This window comes from Amblyomma maculatum, chromosome 4 (genome assembly GCF_055883805.1).
Source record: "Amblyomma maculatum isolate TAMU_Amacu chromosome 4, ASM5588380v1, whole genome shotgun sequence".
NCBI classification, from domain to species: Eukaryota; Metazoa; Arthropoda; class Arachnida; order Ixodida; family Ixodidae; genus Amblyomma; species Amblyomma maculatum.
Window position 1 is genome coordinate 55229772 of NC_139347.1, and position 18713 is coordinate 55248484.

Here is an 18713-nt window from a genome sequence, read left to right on the forward strand (position 1 = left end):
GAGCGCAGGTAAAGTAGGTCTGCAGGACACGCACCTGATACTGCGCATCCATATAGCTGGGTTCCCGCGTAGGTGGATCATGGTAACGGAAGGTGAATACTGATAGGCAAAATAGAGAGATTTAGCCTACCGTGATCCGCGATCCGCCACCGTGACCCTCTACCACTCGTGGGCGGGGCACACAAGCTGATTGGTTGCAATGCGGCAGGTCTATGAGCCGACATCCAGTATTTGGCGCCATCTATTGGCATCAAAGTGATCTGGGCATGCGCAGTGAAACGCGCGGTGGCGGATCACGGTAGCGGATCGCGAATCACGGTGTGCTAAATCTCTCTAATAGAGAGATTTAGCTTACCGTGATCCGCGATCCGCCACTGTGACCCGCTACCGTGCGTGGGCGGGGCACAAAAGCTGATTGGTTGCAATGCGGCAGATCTATGTGCCGACATCTAAAGCCCGGGGCTTTACCGACATCCAGTATGAGGCGCCATCTATCGGCATCAAAGTGATCTGGGAATGCGCAGTGGAACGCGCTGTGGCGGATCACGGTAGCGGATCGCGGTGTGCTAAATCTCTCTAATGTCCTCATAGCACACACCGCCTAGCGCTATTGCTTACCGAGACCACTAATCACCATGCGCATGCGTTTTGGTGGATGAAAGTTGAGGTAAGCGGTATCGCTCTTTCGCATTCAGAGCACCGCCCTACGACAAGTTGAGCCTCCTTTCCATTTCGATTACCGCCTGAAACTGATCAGCGTCAGTTTCGCGGCTATTTATATAGCGATCTGACGAGTCGATCCCCGACGATATCTGTTCGTCGTCTCGCCACGATACAGCCATGAGAGAAAAGAGAAGAAAAAAAAACGAACCTCTGCAACTCGTGAGAACATTTCGAGCAGCTACTTTTACGAGCCGTGTGCCAGCGAAACTTGCGGAGGAATATACTATCAGCGCTTAATCAAAGCCGCATTCAATGCTCAAGTTGTAGATTCAGTTCGGTTCAACAGCTATAATGAACTATTATCGGTGTGATGTCCGTTGACTGTACAACAAAAATGGCGCCTCAGGATACAGCAACCAAAGGGGTAGCTAAGCTCAAACATTTCGATCCGCCGTCTTCCGCAAACTAATCGAATTGGTACTCTAAACTTAGCGCTTTAAGTCTGAGCTTAATACCCTTCGAATTTAGTTACGCTATACATTTTGCAGCTCGTCTCGTCGATACACGTATTTCGTGCCCCGTAATATACCCGCGTCCCTGCATCATCATCATCATCATCATCATCCGGACTATACCCACTGCAGTGCGAAGGCCTCTCCAATATTTCTCCAATTAACACGGTTCTGTGCTGGCTGCATCCACTTGACCCCTGCGAACTTCTTAACCTCATCCGCCCACCTAACTTTCTGTCGCCCCTTGCTACACTTTCCTTCCCTTGGAATTCAGCGTCCCTGCAGCTGACACGCAAATGGGCCGACACCCAAACTGCAGTGACGCCACGAGTGATCTTCCCCAAAACTGGTGCGCATCCGACCCCGTCGACGCATGCAACCTGGTATGAAGAGGCAAATGTCATTCAACTAGGCAGTGGTCCGAGTCGCAACCTCCAGGACTGGTCCGACGATGTTATGCATTGTTACAGAGGGCCTCCCCGCTTTCGTCGATCCATAAAGTTGGTTTTGCAGGGATGACAACCGCGATGAATTTAAAGTAGAAAATAGGCCTGCACGCACACAATTTCGGTAAGCCCTCAAAACCGTTCTCATTCATTCTCAGCGGAACGAGCAGGTTCCCGATCAGTTCGATCGTTCCCGATCAGTTCGATCGAAAAACTTCTATTCACGGCTACTTGTACATACAGACGTCAAGCAACTCGTCTTTCTCACAGAAGCGGACGGGGAAAAGAAGGGGCAGACGAGTTTCGTTCCGCCCAAGCAGACGAATTTACCGGCGTCGGACGTCTTTCCTGCTGGACTGTTACCGCCACTTGAGGAGACGTAAACAAACAAGCAACCAGTGACACCCGCTGGATGGGCTCAAAACAAGGCTACGAAACACGGCGTCGCCTAAGCAGGAAAAGCGTTCATCCCCGCAGGAGAAGCACTCGGTCCGCGATGGCGCAAGATACAGGCGGAAGCAGAAAATTGACGGCTCCTTTCTGCGCTATTACAAAAGCCATCTGATGTGCAATCTTCTTCACGCACGCAGGCGGACGGCTCTTCATTAGCTTAGACCACTCGGACAGAATATTTCAGCGCTGGGCTCATTTGTTCTCTTTTTCTTGCAATTTATCTTCAGGAGAGTCCGGCTGCCAGGGACGGAGTGCAAGTACTCTGTAGAGCGTCACAGAGGCGGAACTGCACGGGCAGAAAAATAATAGGTTGGCATAGTGGAGCTCCCCGAACAAATTTCGATCACCCGTAGTCATCAGCACTGACATCGCATGACACTGCATTTCTCCTTCATCAGCCGCTGCCGGCTGGGATTCGATACCGCCACCTCGGGTGTAGAAGCCACAACCTCTGAGCCACCGTGCATATAAGTATGCAGGTGTGCATATATAGTACCAGTCCATATAGAAGTCAGATTCGGTATAATCACGCTAGTCGCTATGCGCAACCGGTGGTGGTTTTGTGGTTTATGAGGTTTAACGTCCCAAAGCGACTCAGGCTATGAGAGAAGCCGTAGGGGAGGACTCCGGAAATTTCGACCACCTGTGGTTCTTTAACGTGCACTGACAGTGCACAGCACACGGGCGCCTTGCTTTTCGCCTCCGTCGAAAAATGGCCGCCGCAGCCGGGATTCGATCACGCATCCTTGGGCACAGCAGTCGAGCGCCCTAACCACTGCACCACCGCGGCGGTGCTGCAACCGGTGAGAGTGGACTTAAGCAGCAGTTTTGCATCCAGCTCTTCGGGGCTGTAACAACCAACCAACCAACCAACCAACCAACCAACCAACACACACACACACACACACACACACACATATATATATATATATATATATATATATACATATAGGTCGTGGGTTCGGATCCCACCATCGGCACGTTGTTTTTTCTTCTACTTTGTTTCTAATTATCTTTCCCCTAACAGATTACATTACTAATTTCTGTGATTATCCAAGTAAACATTAAAAAAAAAAAAAAAAGACAAATTACCATCCCCAACGCTTTCCTTGGCCTCGCCGACTGTTGGCTTCTTTCCTTCATGTATTATAACGAGCACCCTCATTTCCCCTTGATTGATCTGCTTGTAGCTTACGGGGGTCTCGGTTCTGGCAGTCTTGAAGCCATAGGTAGCGTAAGAGGGTTCTAGCACAGCTTTCGCCCTCGCTCTTGATCACGTTCTACGTGACGCTGGCGGTAACAAAGGACGTCCCACGTCCGCCGCTATGGCTGAGGGTGGCGCTGGTGAACACTCTCAAGGTTCGTATACAGACAACATAAATACCCAAGAAAGTAGCAGGGGGGACAGCGGTCGATGTAGCTCAGTTGGAAGAGCACCGGACGCGTTATTCGGAGGTCGTGGGTTCGGATCCCACCATCGGCACGTTGTTTTTTCTTCTACTTTGTTTCTAATTATCTTTCCCCTAACAGATTACATTACTAATTTCTGTGATTATCCAAGTAAACATTAAAAAAAAAAAAAAGACAAATTACCATCCCCAATGCTTTCCTTGGCCTCGCCGACTGTTGGCTTCTTTCCTTCATGTATTATAACGAGCACCCTCATTTCCCCTTGATTGATCTGCTTGTAGCTTACGGGGGTCTCGGTTCTGGCAGTCTTGAAGCCATAGGTAGCGTAAGAGGGTTCTAGCACAGCTTTCGCCCTCGCTCTTGATCACGTTCTACGTGACGCTGGCGGTAACAAAGGACGTCCCACGTCCGCCGCTATGGCTGAGGGTGGCGCTGGTGAACACTCTCAAGGTTCGTATACAGACAACATAAATACCCAAGAAAGTAGCAGGGGGGACAGCGGCCGATGTAGCTCAGTTGGAAGAGCACCGGACGCGTTATTCGGAGGTCGTGGGTTCGGATCCCACCATCGGCACGTTGTTTTTTCTTCTACTTTGTTTCTAATTATCTTTCCCCTAACAGATTACATTACTAATTTCTGTGATTATCCAAGTAAACATTAAAAAAAAAAAAAAAGACAAATTACCATCCCCAACGCTTTCCTTGGCCTCGCCGACTGTTGGCTTCTTTCCTTCATATATATATACATATACATATATATATACATATATATATATATATATATATATATATATATATATATATATATATATATATATATATATATATATATATATATATATATATATATATATATATATCCTACTGAACGTCGAGGACAGACAACAAAAGCGACATCTTTTACCGCCAGAATTGAAGGCCTATTTCTTTTCGCAGTGCCCACATTCAACATTAACTTAAACTATAATCGTCGCTAAAGGAATTTAACAGACACTTTCTTGTCGCGCATCTGCAGACCAGTCGGGGACGTTCGAGGAAGGAAAGAGTTGAGATTGCTGTCTAGGTCATGCGAACACGTTTGCAACTTCCTTCCTATGCAAGCCGAGTTGAAACAACATGCCTCAATACAAAACGCTCTGTCAACCGATCGGTCCCTCGGAGTCGTGCGGAAGTTTGTCGTTTGAGAAAAGAAGTACAGCGGCCTTTTCCCATTTGCAGCCCCCCATTTCTAACTCTGGAAAACAAAAACAAAATTGAAAAAAAAAGAAAAGAAACGTAAAAAGGAAAGACAAGAAAGCAAGAGGAGAAGGGAAATAGAGAAGGTAGACCCATCAACAAGAAATTGAGAAGGAGCAAGATGGCACCAGAGAGTACGGCAGAGAGAGGAGTATGCGAAACGATGTGGCGCGGCGAAGCGGAAAGCCGCAGACAAGGTCGCTTGACACATACGCCCTTGTTCCCTAGTGATTTATGGCTATGTTTCTGCAACGACGCGGAAAGAAGCGACAGCGCACGACTGTTTTAAATATGGGCGACTTTCTTGCTCGAGGATATCCACTGGTTTCTATTAGGGGGCTGGATGCCGCATCGGGCATCCGAAGGTGAAGTAACCGGAAATAAGCGGCCTTATCCCTGCAGCCAGCCTTTCACAGTACAGGAAATGGGCCATCAGTACACGATTTTTTCCGTTTATAGTTTTCATTTTTCACCCCCCCCCCCTCCCAACTCCCCCCCCCCCCCCCCCCCCCCTTTGCAGTCTGTCGATTCGTCCTTATCGTCTTTATTCACCGGAACTCCCTCTTTTTGCGCCGTCAGTTGCGTGATGATACCAGCAAAGTCTCCGGGAAAGCAGTTTCAGAAAAATTGGCATTGTGCACCTTAATGGGACGGCAGCAGACAACGCATGACGCCGCTGCAGGCGACATGCAGGGAGTCGTGTCTACTCTGCGTCGTACCGTTGCGTTAGCGCAGCCAATGCCTGGCTTCACAGATGTGAAGAACGCCTCCCGCGCTCAATGGGTAGGTTGAAACCTCCAGCAGACGACCGTTGAATTGAATTGTGTTCCGATTCAGCCGAAGCAGGGACGCGGCTATAGGGTATTGACGTCAAAGCTGACGTCAGTGCATAGCCGACGCCATATTTGCGTCCTGTTCTGACCAGTGCGGTCAGCGGCTCAGCTACTCGTGTGCGCCCATTTTCTCTGTCACTCTACTTCATGCAAGCACTGATGCAATGAAACGTAAATCGACATCATGAGTGAGTTCCAATTATCTGCAAAGTCCGCGCGATGCGGACAGAAACCGGTACATCAAAAACATTAAAAAAAAATGGAACAGTGCGGCACCGACCCGTTTGCAGTATATGTGCGCGACAGCACGGTAAGCGCCGACATTGCGACGTTAGTGACTTCCTTGTGCTCCGGACGAGCTTCGTCACAATAAACCCACTCAAATCGTACAGTTCACGCAAAGGATACAACTACATTACCAGCGGTTGGGTTGTGGCTAAAGCAGACGAACACGTGCGTTGCGTAATAATAACATGCCTGCCGTAGGATGCTTCTCCAAACTATACCGCTGAATCCTTGGATTCATTTTTTTCTTTATACCAAAGGTGCTTGGGGTACTAGCCTCACTATATCAGAAGTCGGATGTTTGCAACGTCTGCGGTGGCAACATAACAAAGCAAGCCACTGCGATGGCGCCAGTGACGTCACCTAGTTGCGTTGCGAGGTCAAAATGGTTTTGTGCGATACACAAAGTGCTTTAAATGCAGTGTAGTTTTGTACAAACTAAGTTTCGCTTGCTAATATTGATAAATAAGTCGATAAAGCTCTTCAAGCATTTCGCAAAATGACCCTTCCCGACCATGTTCTTTCGCCGTATCTGTATAGTCTTGTTCCTGTAAACAACACAATATGGCGCAACAGGTGCCATTGCTGGGGCAGCGACCTGCTTTGCTTTGCCGCCGACACAGACTGCGAACATTTAACTTCTCCTGATCTAATAAATCGAGTACACCAAACAAATTTGTAAAAAAGTACTCCCCGCCAAATGTAATTTTTTTTTGTTCAGTGCGAAATTTGAGCAGCAGGGAGAAAAAGACGCGCACTATTTATGAATCAGTTAAAACCATTGGTAATTAACTTTACTGCCCAAACAGGTCAATCACCCTCAGAGTTTGTCGAGCCCTCTATTTATGGCTTTGATTGCCGCAAAACAAGACGGACAGGTGTTGGCGGCGCACTGCATGTGTATGGCTGGAAACGGCGAAGTGTGTTGTCACTTTACCGCTGCTCTTTTACATGGAATGCGGCTTGTGAGTGCGTGAAGAACAGTCGTGCACAGATAGTGGAAACAGCTGGCTGCCAGGGCACATCCGGAAGATTCCAACGCGGCCCACGCAAGCGGTTGAGCCGTGCCAGCCATACGTGACGTCGCATCACGAGAGTCTTTTTGTTCGACCGCACTCATTCATGACTCATGAGCATAATATTGTCGAGGTCCTTTGCGCCGCCAGCTCTGCAACTTCCATTACTTGCTCTGTGTGCGGTTATTACAGTCCATGACAGCGCCATGAACCATTGCTGCGAATGTCACTGGACCTACCTGTCCTTTTTCCCTGTCGCTCAACTCTCCGATTTCCTCTACCGCTTCCTCACTGTCCCTTTATTTTCGCCGCCCCAATTCAGGTGCCTCAGATATCAGATAGCAGATACAGGGGCTGGTAAACCTCTTTTCCTCCCTTTTTGATACATAATAATAACAACATACTACTACATGTCACTGCTTATGAGACCGCACGACAACACTTGATTTCCTGTTCTTTCGTTGGACACAAATATGGCCGACTACGCCACAATTACCCACAATTCACCGCTCCCAGCGCGTCAGTGGATACCTCCTATATGTACTTGGTGGATGTGCTGGCAGTGTTGGCTCATTTGATCGCCTGCAAATGGTATAATACTGTTGTGCAAGCGCGGCTATCAACTAATGTTTCGTAATCTACCAAAGTGCCTCGTCTGAATGCTGAAAAGTGTGTCCCTTGCGCGATACCCCTGATAACTAGCCCGAGAATTCCGCGCGCTTTTGGAGGCGCACCTGTACAAACGTGATTATTATCGGGCAACGTTTCCGAAACATATCTTTTTGTAACTTGGGTGCGGATGGCTGGCTTTGCGCCATCGCTCGCCGTTCGCTTGTTACTCGAAAATTGGGCTTTGAGATGAATTTAGCCTTCCTGCCCTTTCGCCGGTGCTCTTTTACATCTCGAGAGACTAGAACCATACAAGAAAGTTGGGTGAAATCTTCTTACCTGTCTTTCTCACTTTCTCGGTAATTACACGGTTCTCCAAGTTATGCTCACATTTATTCAGCTTGATTGTTATTTTGATGTAACAGCAGATATTCCACGATAACAAAGCTAAACACTGATATAAAGGCCAAAAGTTGCGACTCTTTCATTTGAAATACACTTCCAGGACGACCGCGGTCCAGCTTCTGGTGGCGTGACTAGCGCTAGTCTCGGAAACCGGCATCCAGCCTAGAGTTGTAAGAGTAACAAACAATAAAAAAAATATAGAATTTTTTTTTTTTTTTACGCTGTTTCTGCGGAGGAAGAAGTGAAAAAAAAATCCAATCCAATTTCAAAGGCTTTATATGACCGCTTGCTTTCAGTTTAAGTTAATGTTTTGCTTCACAAGTCACTTCAGCATGGCCTCGACAAAATAGAGAGCAACTGTCATCGCCTGTTATGAGCTTTTTTTTTTTTTTTTTTTGTATGGTCTTTAACATCCCAGAGCTATATAAGCTGTGAGGGACGCGATAGAGGAGGGCTCCGACGATTTCTAATACAAGGCGTTCTTCAACATGCACGCTCATCCAACGCCAGACGGATTAATTGATTGATTGAATGTCCTTTATTGAATGGGAAGGCTCATGGTCATGGATGGGGATAAAGGGGAGTAGACATAATCTTCATTGTTTAGGTCGTCACTCGAATCACATTGCTCTAACCAGGCCACTAAGCGAGCCATACTTGGCAAATATCATCTGTGTGTTAGCATCAGTTTCTAGAGGGGAACGGTAGTTCAGGCGGTAGGGTTCGATCTCGGGGCGTCCAGTAGAAAAAGCAGGGCAATCCCAAAGTAAATATGCCCAACGTCTCGCTTGCATCGAAGCGCGGCCGCGATGACATAGTCGAGCGCATATGTCATCGCCTGTTAATACAGTGCCTTTAATACGTCTGTGCTGCGAGAAAGTTGTCGGAATTAAGGCAGGCCACACGGATGCGCCATGCTGAGCAAAAGCCTAATTTAATGCTTCGCCCTCATGGCTGAAGTCGAACAAAATGCGTGCTGAAATCGGAGCGTGCTTCCACGCGATGAACGTGGCACAAAATCCAAAAACTTTGGCCCACATAAGCGGCTTTATTCGAATGCAAGGCTTCTTGCGGGGGGCATTGGCTGTTGCATGTTTGGTTTGGTGATGGGGTTTAACGTCCCAAAGCAGCTCAGGCTATGAAAGACGGCGCAGTGGAGGGCTCCCAAGGATGCTGGATCGAATCCCGGCCTCGGCGGCCACTTTTCGGCGGAGGCGAAAAGCAAGGTGCCTGTGTGCTGTGCGATGTCAGTGCACGTTAAAGAACCCCAGGTGGTGGAAATTTCCGGAGCCCTCCTCTATGGCGTCTCTCATAGCCTGAGTCGTTTTGGGACGTTAAACCCCACAAACCAAATCAAACCAGAAGTGAAAGCATGTAAACCATCATGTAGAGGAGGCGATGAAAAATGATTAGTCTCAGAAACTTTACCGACGGATGGACCATATATTCGTGTCGAGGCACTAATTAATTGATCGTTGCTTCGCCAAAGCCATTATTTTATTGATAAGTAAAAACAAACGAGAATCATCACCCTGCGGTGTGTATGTCGCTGGTGAGTTGCGCAACATCACATAATTAAACGTTCGGAAGAGATATGGTAGTGGCGTTAGTTCCGGGCAGCAGCAGCAACATACCATAGCACTGTTGCAATTAATTAGCGCTCATCACATGCATTGCATATATTAATAATGGCCTAAGTTTGCTTGAATATGATCTGATAAAGTCAAAGTCGTTATTGATGTTCGTGCTCTTTAACGAGTAATTCCATATTCTGAAAGCATGTGCTTCATCTTTATTTAATTTTTTACAAAATTTCGAAGCGAAAAGATCTGAAAAAAAAAAATATTTTAAAACCATAAAGAAGTTTTGAATCTCTACCCTCCTAATGGAGATCAGAATACTGTGTAAAGGCCGCACCTTGTTCTTACGAGACCTTGACGGGGTGCTGTAGTTACACGGAAGCAGATGTTTCCACCCACTTTTTCAGACTACTGAACAGATTATGCGTACGGCGCTTGCGTGACGACCCGTGTTCTGTCTGTCCACCATGAGTCTGGGGATCCTTCACAAAGACAACGCATCGAAATTCCGATGATATGACGTCCGGCGCGAACTGCAAACAGTTAACCAGGAAGATAAAATCACTTTATTCTCAAATGATTTGTTGTTGTTAATTTGTTAACTTATTGTTAATCTGAATTAGAATTTAGGTAGGGACATTTACGTACGTACAGTGATTAGATTCGGCTTTCGACCGTAATCACGGTTTGGCGGACGGTCTGAAACAACGCTTCGCGCTAGACCAGCAGACAACAGATACGTTCGAATTTGTGAGGCGAATTCATGAAAAGGCTTTAGTTTATTTGGTTTTTATTTGGTTTAAGGGGTTTAGCGTCCTAAAGCGACTCAGGCTATGAAAGACGGCGTAGTGGAGGGCTCCGGAATTTCGATTACCTGGGGTTATTTAACATTCACTTATATCACACAGCACACGGGCACTTTGTTTTTCGCCTCCATCGAAAAGCGGTCACCGCGGCCGGGATTCAATCCCGCGACCTCGGGTTCATAAGTCAATTCATAAAAGAAAAAATGAAGGCAGATGTGCTAGCGAATAGCGCCCATAATCTCAGTATAATTTAAAAAGCAAGAGTATGGGGTGGTGCCGCTGTTGACGTTTGTCAAAAAAATAAATAAATTATTTTAAGGAGTCAACGGCCTCTTCGGCCACCTGCCCGCCCCACGTGTGGCGCAGACACTTTCAGCTAAAAAGAATCACTGTGCAGACGAAGCAATCAATGCTGCCGAATATAGGACCAGTTGATGCGCCGCTTCGCAGGAACTAAAATGAACACATGTTGAAAACAAAGCTCTTATACAACCCACGGCTTTATCACAGTCCCTGATTGACAAATCAGTGCTGCGGTCCTCAGTGAGTGACAAATCGAATCAGTACACAATATTTCTCGGCCAAATGAACTTCACTACATCAACTGGCACGACGCAGTCTCAGCAGAAAAAACGGCACATCTATCTTACCTCTCACCCCTACCTCTTTTTCTCTTTGCTCGAATTTCGAAATAAGCTTACTTAGAGACAACGATGAGGAAAATAGTGATAATGATGATGAGGCGACTAGTGGTGTGCTGGTCTTCTGAGCCTATGTCACCGCGCTTGAGGCTGTTTCAAACAGATCAATAACACCACCATCAATACTTGCATTTCGAACATTTGCCACAAACACCAACAACATAGTCAACAGAATGCTATGCGAGACGTTTTTGCATTTACAAAACATTACTCTCTCTCTACCTCTCTTTCAATTATGTTTGCAAATTTATGAATTTCGTCTCATAATTGTGCGCAGAGATGAAATAAATAACCGGAGCAGATTGGTAAAAACTTTGCTTTCTTCACAACCATATTTTAAAATGGAGGAACTTCGTTTTATAATTGTGCCCCAAGCAAGTAATCCGAGCAGGCCACCAGTTGCCCTTCAATGCCACAGAAAAAGCTTAAAACGGGCCCCGACTCTTAATACTCTGAACCAAAACAAGTACTAACTCACCTCTTGTCTTAAGTGAATTAAATTGGCTATGAAAATCGCGTGACCATGTTGACTACACTGGGACCTCCTGTGTTGGTAACAGTAACCACCACCATCATCTTCATCAGCTCAACTAGGGACACTGCAGGACATGCACTCTCCCGCTGACCCAGTACAGCGTAAACTGCGGCCGATCTTCACAATCTCATCCGGCCACCTCCTGGAAGGGAGCATTGGTTTTCTGCCCTCTGCAACATGCGGTGGTGCAGTGGTTAGGGCGCTCGACTACTGTGCCCAAGGACGTGGGATCGAATCCCGACCACTTTTCGATGGAGGCGAAAAGCAAGGCGCCCTTGTACTGCGCGATGTCAGTGTACGTTAAAGAACCCCAGGTGGTCGAAATTTCCGGAGTCCTCCACTACGTCGTCTATCATAGCCTGAGTCGAGTTGGGTGGTTACACCCAATAAATCAAATCATCAGTGACATGCTTATATCATACCTATTTTCTCTCCTCGGTCTAAAATATCAACCTACGTTTATTCCCTGACCCCTCTATAAGCTTAATTGTCATAGCGCTTCTCGTTAAGAATATAGTCACTTCTCGGCATCGAAATAACCGAGAAACAAAAGGAAGATGTTTGGGGCGGAACAGATATTAGGAATAAAAAGGCGCGATACTGTTTGTTGGTTTCACTTCGCGCTCGTCAATGGCTTGCCAATATTAGACCACCAAATTCGCGGTGAAGAGGCAATCGAGGGCCAATTCTGTGTATCTCAAAGCAACGTACAAAGATGTCTTATCTTTAAGATAAGGACTCTGCACTGAAACGGGCCGACTAATCGAGCTGAAACACCACTGAAATGCAGTCGCCTCTATCTGAACAGCGAAGCATTTTATCATTCTCTTCAACAAAAGTGGGGGCGTATCCTTTCCAGTCGTTCCGATCGAAATATAGAAAGAGACATAGTATCTAACCATACCGCGTTTGTTCCTGAATGCGGCGGAATGTTTTTTTTCTTTTTTTTTTTTCGTGTAACCGCTCACTGGGACTTGCTCGCTTTACGGCATGAGAAAGTACGAGCGACAAAAAAAAAAAAAAAAAAAAAAGAAATCGTCACAAAACGAAATCGCTGTTCTAGGTTACTGTTATCATACGGCTAATATGGAGTTGTCTACAGCAGCCTAAAGCTTTTCGCTCGACAACCCATACACACGCAGTCAAGCCTCGCCCCTATAAAAACAAACAAACGCCAATCCCTAACAGGTGGAAGTACCCAGTCTCATGCTGCGGTTTCTGCCGTTAGTATACCCTATTCTGGCGAATAGGTTAAATAAATAAAGAAAAAAAACACAATAAACAGCGAGAGGAATCACGCCTGCCCGAAACTGTTTTTACAACACTTCCGTTTTTCCACGCAGAAACCTTTGCTTCGCGAAGCGGGCAAGCAGAGATGCCGCGTGGTAGCAGCAGTGGCCATAAAAGACACACACACACACTGAGGGCAAACAGAAGTTGGCGTGTATCAGTACAGGGTACCGCACACCGCAAGCGAAGATGAGCTAGAAAAAAAAATAAAGGAAATACAATGTGTCGCCACCTCCGGTGACAAACGCGCGTATCCCAAACACTATACGGTACACCGCGATTTACTTCGAAACTGCGGCAGACAATCCTTTTCGGCAAGGACGTTGCGAGTTTGAGTCAAATGACGGCAAGGTTTTGAGATCGAATAGTGATAAATAAGCATTTCGCTGTGATGAAATCGGGGGGAAAAATTAGGGAAAAGGGAGTAGAGCTTCCTTTCCTTGTTCTCATTCTTCGGCTGTTTTTGCCCCCTACAAACTGCAAGGCCCCCTCCACCCATTCTCACCTCCCCTCAATGTCATCTCCCCCGTTAAAAAGAAACCAGTGAGCGTTGCAAAGCTGACAAAGAATTTCGGCTCCAGGTTGAATTAAGCGATTAATGCATTACAAAAAAAAAAAAAAATGGATGCATCCACACAGCATCAGGTAATCGATCATTTCCGTGGTGCCATTCTTTACGGCAGCGCAGCTGGCGTGATGAGGAAACGAACAGCCATGCTCCTCGGTCGTCATTTGGACTCGGACGAAGGTTCCCACTATGATGCGAGGCAGGGACATTCCCCTCAAACACGACGAGTAGGTTCATGAGCATGCTTGCGCACGCTGCCAACCCCACACGGTGGACTAAAGTGGTAGGTTCGTGCCGCTTCACAGAAGGACGGAATTGTCGGCCCGGACGATTAAATCCAAAATTATTGCGATAAACCACGCAGCCCGTGCTTCCACATGCAGATTAACATTGAAGGCCAGTATGAAACCGCAGGTTAAAGTTCTTCAGAAGGCTGGGTTTATCTACGATCTAATCGGCAATAAGCGGAAGCCAATAAAAGATCGAACATCATCTCTCTCCCCGCCGGTGGTGCATGTATATTTTTGCTCCGGCAATATTGGGAGCGGTGGGAGCATTTAGTTAAAGCTATGGATATTTCTTCAGTAAGCAGTATGTGGAAGAAAACTTCGTAGAAGAATAGTTTAAAGCGTAAGGAACGGGCGAGTTCCGCATCGATCTTGGTGGTATTTTATCGTACAGTTTCGTAAGCGAGTATTTTTTTTATTTTCACATTTTTTTTTTCGCCGTAGCCCTCTTTCAATTCTTTAATACGCACTCACAGTAACATTTAGCGGACTTTGAACTCCGCGTAGCCTAAGAGCGAATTAAACGCAAATGAAGTTAATAGCTTACGGCGCTCTGGTAAGCGGAAGAAAAGAGAGAGGGGGGAAAGGCTCTTTTACAAATGGGCGATAACAATGCGGTCGTTGCACTTATAGCCGTCAGCGTTTAACCACAAATCCTGAAGTGCTCTTTACAACGTCAAAAATTCCACGCTGTTGTAGAGGCCGGCACGGAAAAGCACCCACTCAGTGACTTTACAACGCCGATAACATTCTGTAACCCGAACACGTTTTCTTTGCGAACTTGTTTCGCACAACACGTGATCTTATGTGGTGCGACCACTTCAGTCACGAGAGAAAAAAAAAACAAACAAAAAAAAAAAAACCTTGTATCTAGCATACCGCGATATCCCCGTTAAAACACGCGCTTCCGGAAATTTAACTGCCCCACTCACCGTAGGCAAATGGGCAAAACCTTGAAATTCCCGCCATCCGTGTCATCGAAGTTGCGAGGACGCCCAGCACGATGATGCTCGACAGGGCTTCGAGCGTGTAGGCGCAGTGGACGATACTCTCCCACCTCGGCAAACCGCACTGACCGGCGACGAACTCACCGTGTCCTCAAGGTATATTGTTGTACGGCAGCTTCTTCGATCTTTTCCTGCCTCCCGGTGGGGTCAGACCGTTGGGTGACAAGTCTTTTCGGCGTCAGCGGTGTCCGTGCTGGAGAGCACGCCGCACGGCTCACGCGCCCGAACCCTCCGCTCCCACAACACACGCGCTCAAGCACATCAGTCACACATCACAAAAACCACACGGTGTTCCTGATGCTGCTCTTGGTGCTGCTGCCTCTGCCAGCACGGTCAGAGCACCATGAGAACTCTACTGCTGTGACGAGGAACGAAAACTCGGCTCACGGCCGCGCTCGCGTGAAGAGGGAAGCGGCGACGGCAGCGGCGCTGCTCCGGCGATGCAGAAAGCTCGACCGAGAAAAAGGCACTCCCGAGAACGACAAATGCGGCGCACGCTCTCGCGGCTCTCGGCCGGCGGCAGCGGCGGCAGTATCAAGGGGCTTTAGGCGGCAGCAGACGACAACGCCCCGACGCCCGTTGCCCTGCTTTCTACCGCGTGACCTCCGAGACTCGCTATCAATCACTGAGGCCTTGTGTGTAAAAATTAGTTGCTAAAGTTGTCACAAGAGGACGCTAGTAAACAAATACCGCGCGCTTTTTGAAAACGTAATATTTTAAAGGCTAGGGACGACTACGCTGGAAGGAAAGCACGTCCGGTTATCCGAAGACCGACGCCGTTCACTATTTTAATTGCTGTCACCAGCGCCACGACTTATTGCCTTTCATACTTTTCGCGAATCAGGTTTCAATGCTCGCTCGCGGAACGAATGCTGACGTGAAAATCCACTTCATGTTGGAGTTCCTCAGAAAAAGTTTCAATGGCTCGCTTTCAAGATAATATGTTTACGCGCTTCATACCCCCCCGCCCCCCCCCCCCCCCTTCATGTACGCGTTACAAATTTTCGAAATGCAACTCACACGGACTAAGTGGCGTCCGTGTGCTGTGCGATGTCAGCGCACGTTAAAGATCCCCAGGTGGTCGAAATTACTCCGTAGCCCTCCACTACGGCTCCTCTTTCTCTCTTTCCACTTTCATTCCCACCTTCCTCCCTTCCCTTACGGCGCGGTTCGGGTGTCCACAGAGCAAGTGTGACAGTTACTGCGCCTTTCCCTTCCTGTGAACCAATTTAACTTTAACTTTAACTGGCACACCAGAAACAAGTAAATGCACGACAGAAGCGATAGTTGCGCCTTGCCTTCATTCTTGCTTCTTTCCCTCTGCTTGCACAATTAGCTTTGCTCTCTGGGATTAGGGAGCAGCTCTCGTACAGTAAACGTTTTTAGTGAGGTTTCACTTAGGTGCCCAATACAAGGTGAATTTGTTCCGCTAAGAACTTCTGCATATTCCACTTTTCGGATCTTATTGTGCCTGATGAACTGAAGGGTCTGTTAAATGAATCAATTGTATATTTGTGAAACTTAAATGGCCTCTCAAACGATACTTTCTCCAATACTCTAGTGAAAGAAATCCATAGACGAGGCCTTTGTGAGTACTCGAGCCAAATTTAAATACCCTGCGAGGAGCCGATGATGTACAAATAATTTTTAAATGGTGCTTCTGGCGACCGCTTGAAACCAGTTAGGGCGGCCCGTTCTCCCCGCGCAAACCTCCCACGTGACGTTATTGGGGCTTGCTGTGTGCGCCCACTGATTGGACGCTGCTAAGTGACGTCGGCAGAACGAGCGGGAGACTCTTAACGGAGATTTTACCGTGCGAACCACGTGACCTTACCATTTGTTTTATATGTTTTTATTTGCTTTTAAGCGTGCAGCGCCATCTCGTTGTATAACGTTGTACTTCGTGTTTAAAGATAGCTTTGATGTGGGCCCGTCCAACTCGGACCACCCTTACTGTTCTCCCGTCTCCATCACACCGGACTCTGTCATTACGCGACTTAAACATGAGCGGTGCCATTTTTTTTCGATATACCAATACCAACTATTTTTTTACAGCTCCAAAATCACGCCTATGAGAACCCCGCCTATATAGCCATAAAATTCTTACGCGTTAAAAAAATCTAGGGGGCACCGTGGACCACTAACCTTCGATGAGGCGGAGCCCTCCACTACGGCACCTCTTTTTTTCTTTTTCACTCCCACCTTGCTCCTTTCCTCACTGCTCGGCTAAGTTGCCCGTTGAGAATTGACAGATAATGCGCCTTTTCTTCCCTTTAAGCCAACTCTGAGCAGTGGTAAGACGCCCGACTACTGTGCCGGAGTACCGGGTTCGATCCCGACGGCCGGTGGTGGTGATTGATTGATTGAATGTCCTTTATTGAATGGGAAGGCTCATGGCCATGGATGGGGATAAAGGGGCCTCTATCTTCAAAGTAACGCGGCCAACGAGTACCCCTACGGCAGCGCAGCATCGGACTCGGTCGCCCCCCCCCCCCCCTGTCGAAAATCACTGAAGACAGAAGAGGTTGCATATAGAAACACGCCAAAATTATTCCAATGCATAAGTAACTTCTGTCTTCAGTGATTTTCGACAGGGCTCGCTGACAGCGAGCCGGCGTTTCGGCAACCGGAGAGCACCCTTGCCGCCACGCAGGAAGAGGGGGCACTGACGCCTCTAGCGAGTCAAGACAACGTGACTGCGTAGAATACCGTCGCTACCATGCAGAAAGAGGAGGAGGGGTTCCCCCCTCCCCCTCTTCCTGCGTGGCGGTGAGGGTTTTCTCTGGTTGCCGAAACGCCGGCTCGCTATCAGCGGATCACGGTGCGTGCATCCCGTTCTCACTCGCTTGACTCGCTAGCGGAGTCAGCGGCATCAGTCACTCGCTGCTATCTGTTCGTCGTGCAACGTTCCTATAGACCCACGCGCTGCCTCCCGCAACCTCCCGATAACTCAATTGCTCTCTTCATTTCTCCGACAACAAAGCTTCTTTCATGACAGCCAAGAACTGTTAGTGGAGTGTTCCTTGAAGGAATGCGTGTGAAAAATTAAAAAAAAAGTTGTCTGTAATTGTGCATACGCCTCTTTTCGAAATCTTTGCCTCAATTTATCGAAAAGGTGTAGAAGCTGATGAGCTGCGCTCAAATTTCGCATTAGGAAGTAACGTAATCGTGGGCAATTATTTTAATTGAGTCAGCAAGAAAAGTATGTCATATCACTTCTTTTTCAAACGTTCAAAATTTAATCGTTTGCTTCTTTCCCAGTTGCATAGAAACACGCCAAAATTATTCTAATGCATGAGTAACTTCTCTTCTGTCTTCAGAGATTTTCGACCAATTACTCTATTAAATACACGTTGCGTGTTGCTCGGTTGTATTGTTTCTAAACACCGCATGGCATACTTCGATAGTCACTTTAAGATTAATAAGCTTCTCGCTATTTTTCAATATCCTTCGATGAACGATCAATACATTGCCACTGTATACAGGCAAAGTCATGAATCATTTTATCATATTGTTTTAAATACAGCATTAAATCTTACATCCAGCTGTTAAAGAGAAGAACTTGCTACTTGGCTCTGTAAGGAGGTATGAGTATACCTGACTGGTTTCCTTCACAGTAGGGAATCATCATATACCAAGCATGCCTAGAAAAAAAGTACTAGCTTCCATCGTCTCACCTCATGGCTTTAGCTAATTTATCCGTTTATTTTAGTTTAGTCGAGCGCATCCGTTTGCATTTTATACTGGACTGCTATATTTGTTAACATTTCCTCACAATGGCCACGCATTTATTCTCAAGGTTTTGCTACACCCGTAAGAGCCTGCGAAGGCTGACACTATCGATAGACAACGCGAATTAAATACAGAGCGGAGGCTCGCGTTGGGCTTGCAGATACATCAACAGATACTCAGCGAAAGCGAGTTGAAAGTGAGCCAACATACATTGTTCTAAGGTGGAGTACCACTATAGCGTACTTGATAACCGGTACGCAAGCCAGTGAGAAAACAGCAGCGTGAAACACCCTCCACCGCGGAAACTATCCACGATGCTCGACAAGGCTTTCCGGCCCC

The 18713-nt window shown here is 47.2% G+C and overlaps 1 protein-coding gene across 1 annotated transcript in view; it reads right to left on the bottom strand.

The window, feature by feature from the left end:
* LOC146191079 (uncharacterized) overlaps positions 1 to 15169 on the bottom strand; it is a 66194-nt gene extending 51025 nt beyond the window's left edge. The window contains exon 1 of the mRNA XM_084601551.1: positions 14568 to 15169. Within this exon, the coding sequence (XP_084457677.1) occupies positions 14568 to 14613 (46 nt within the window). The 5' untranslated portion in view covers positions 14614 to 15169. The remainder of the gene's footprint in view (positions 1 to 14567) is intronic.
* Positions 15170 to 18713: the final 3544 nt, after the last annotated feature.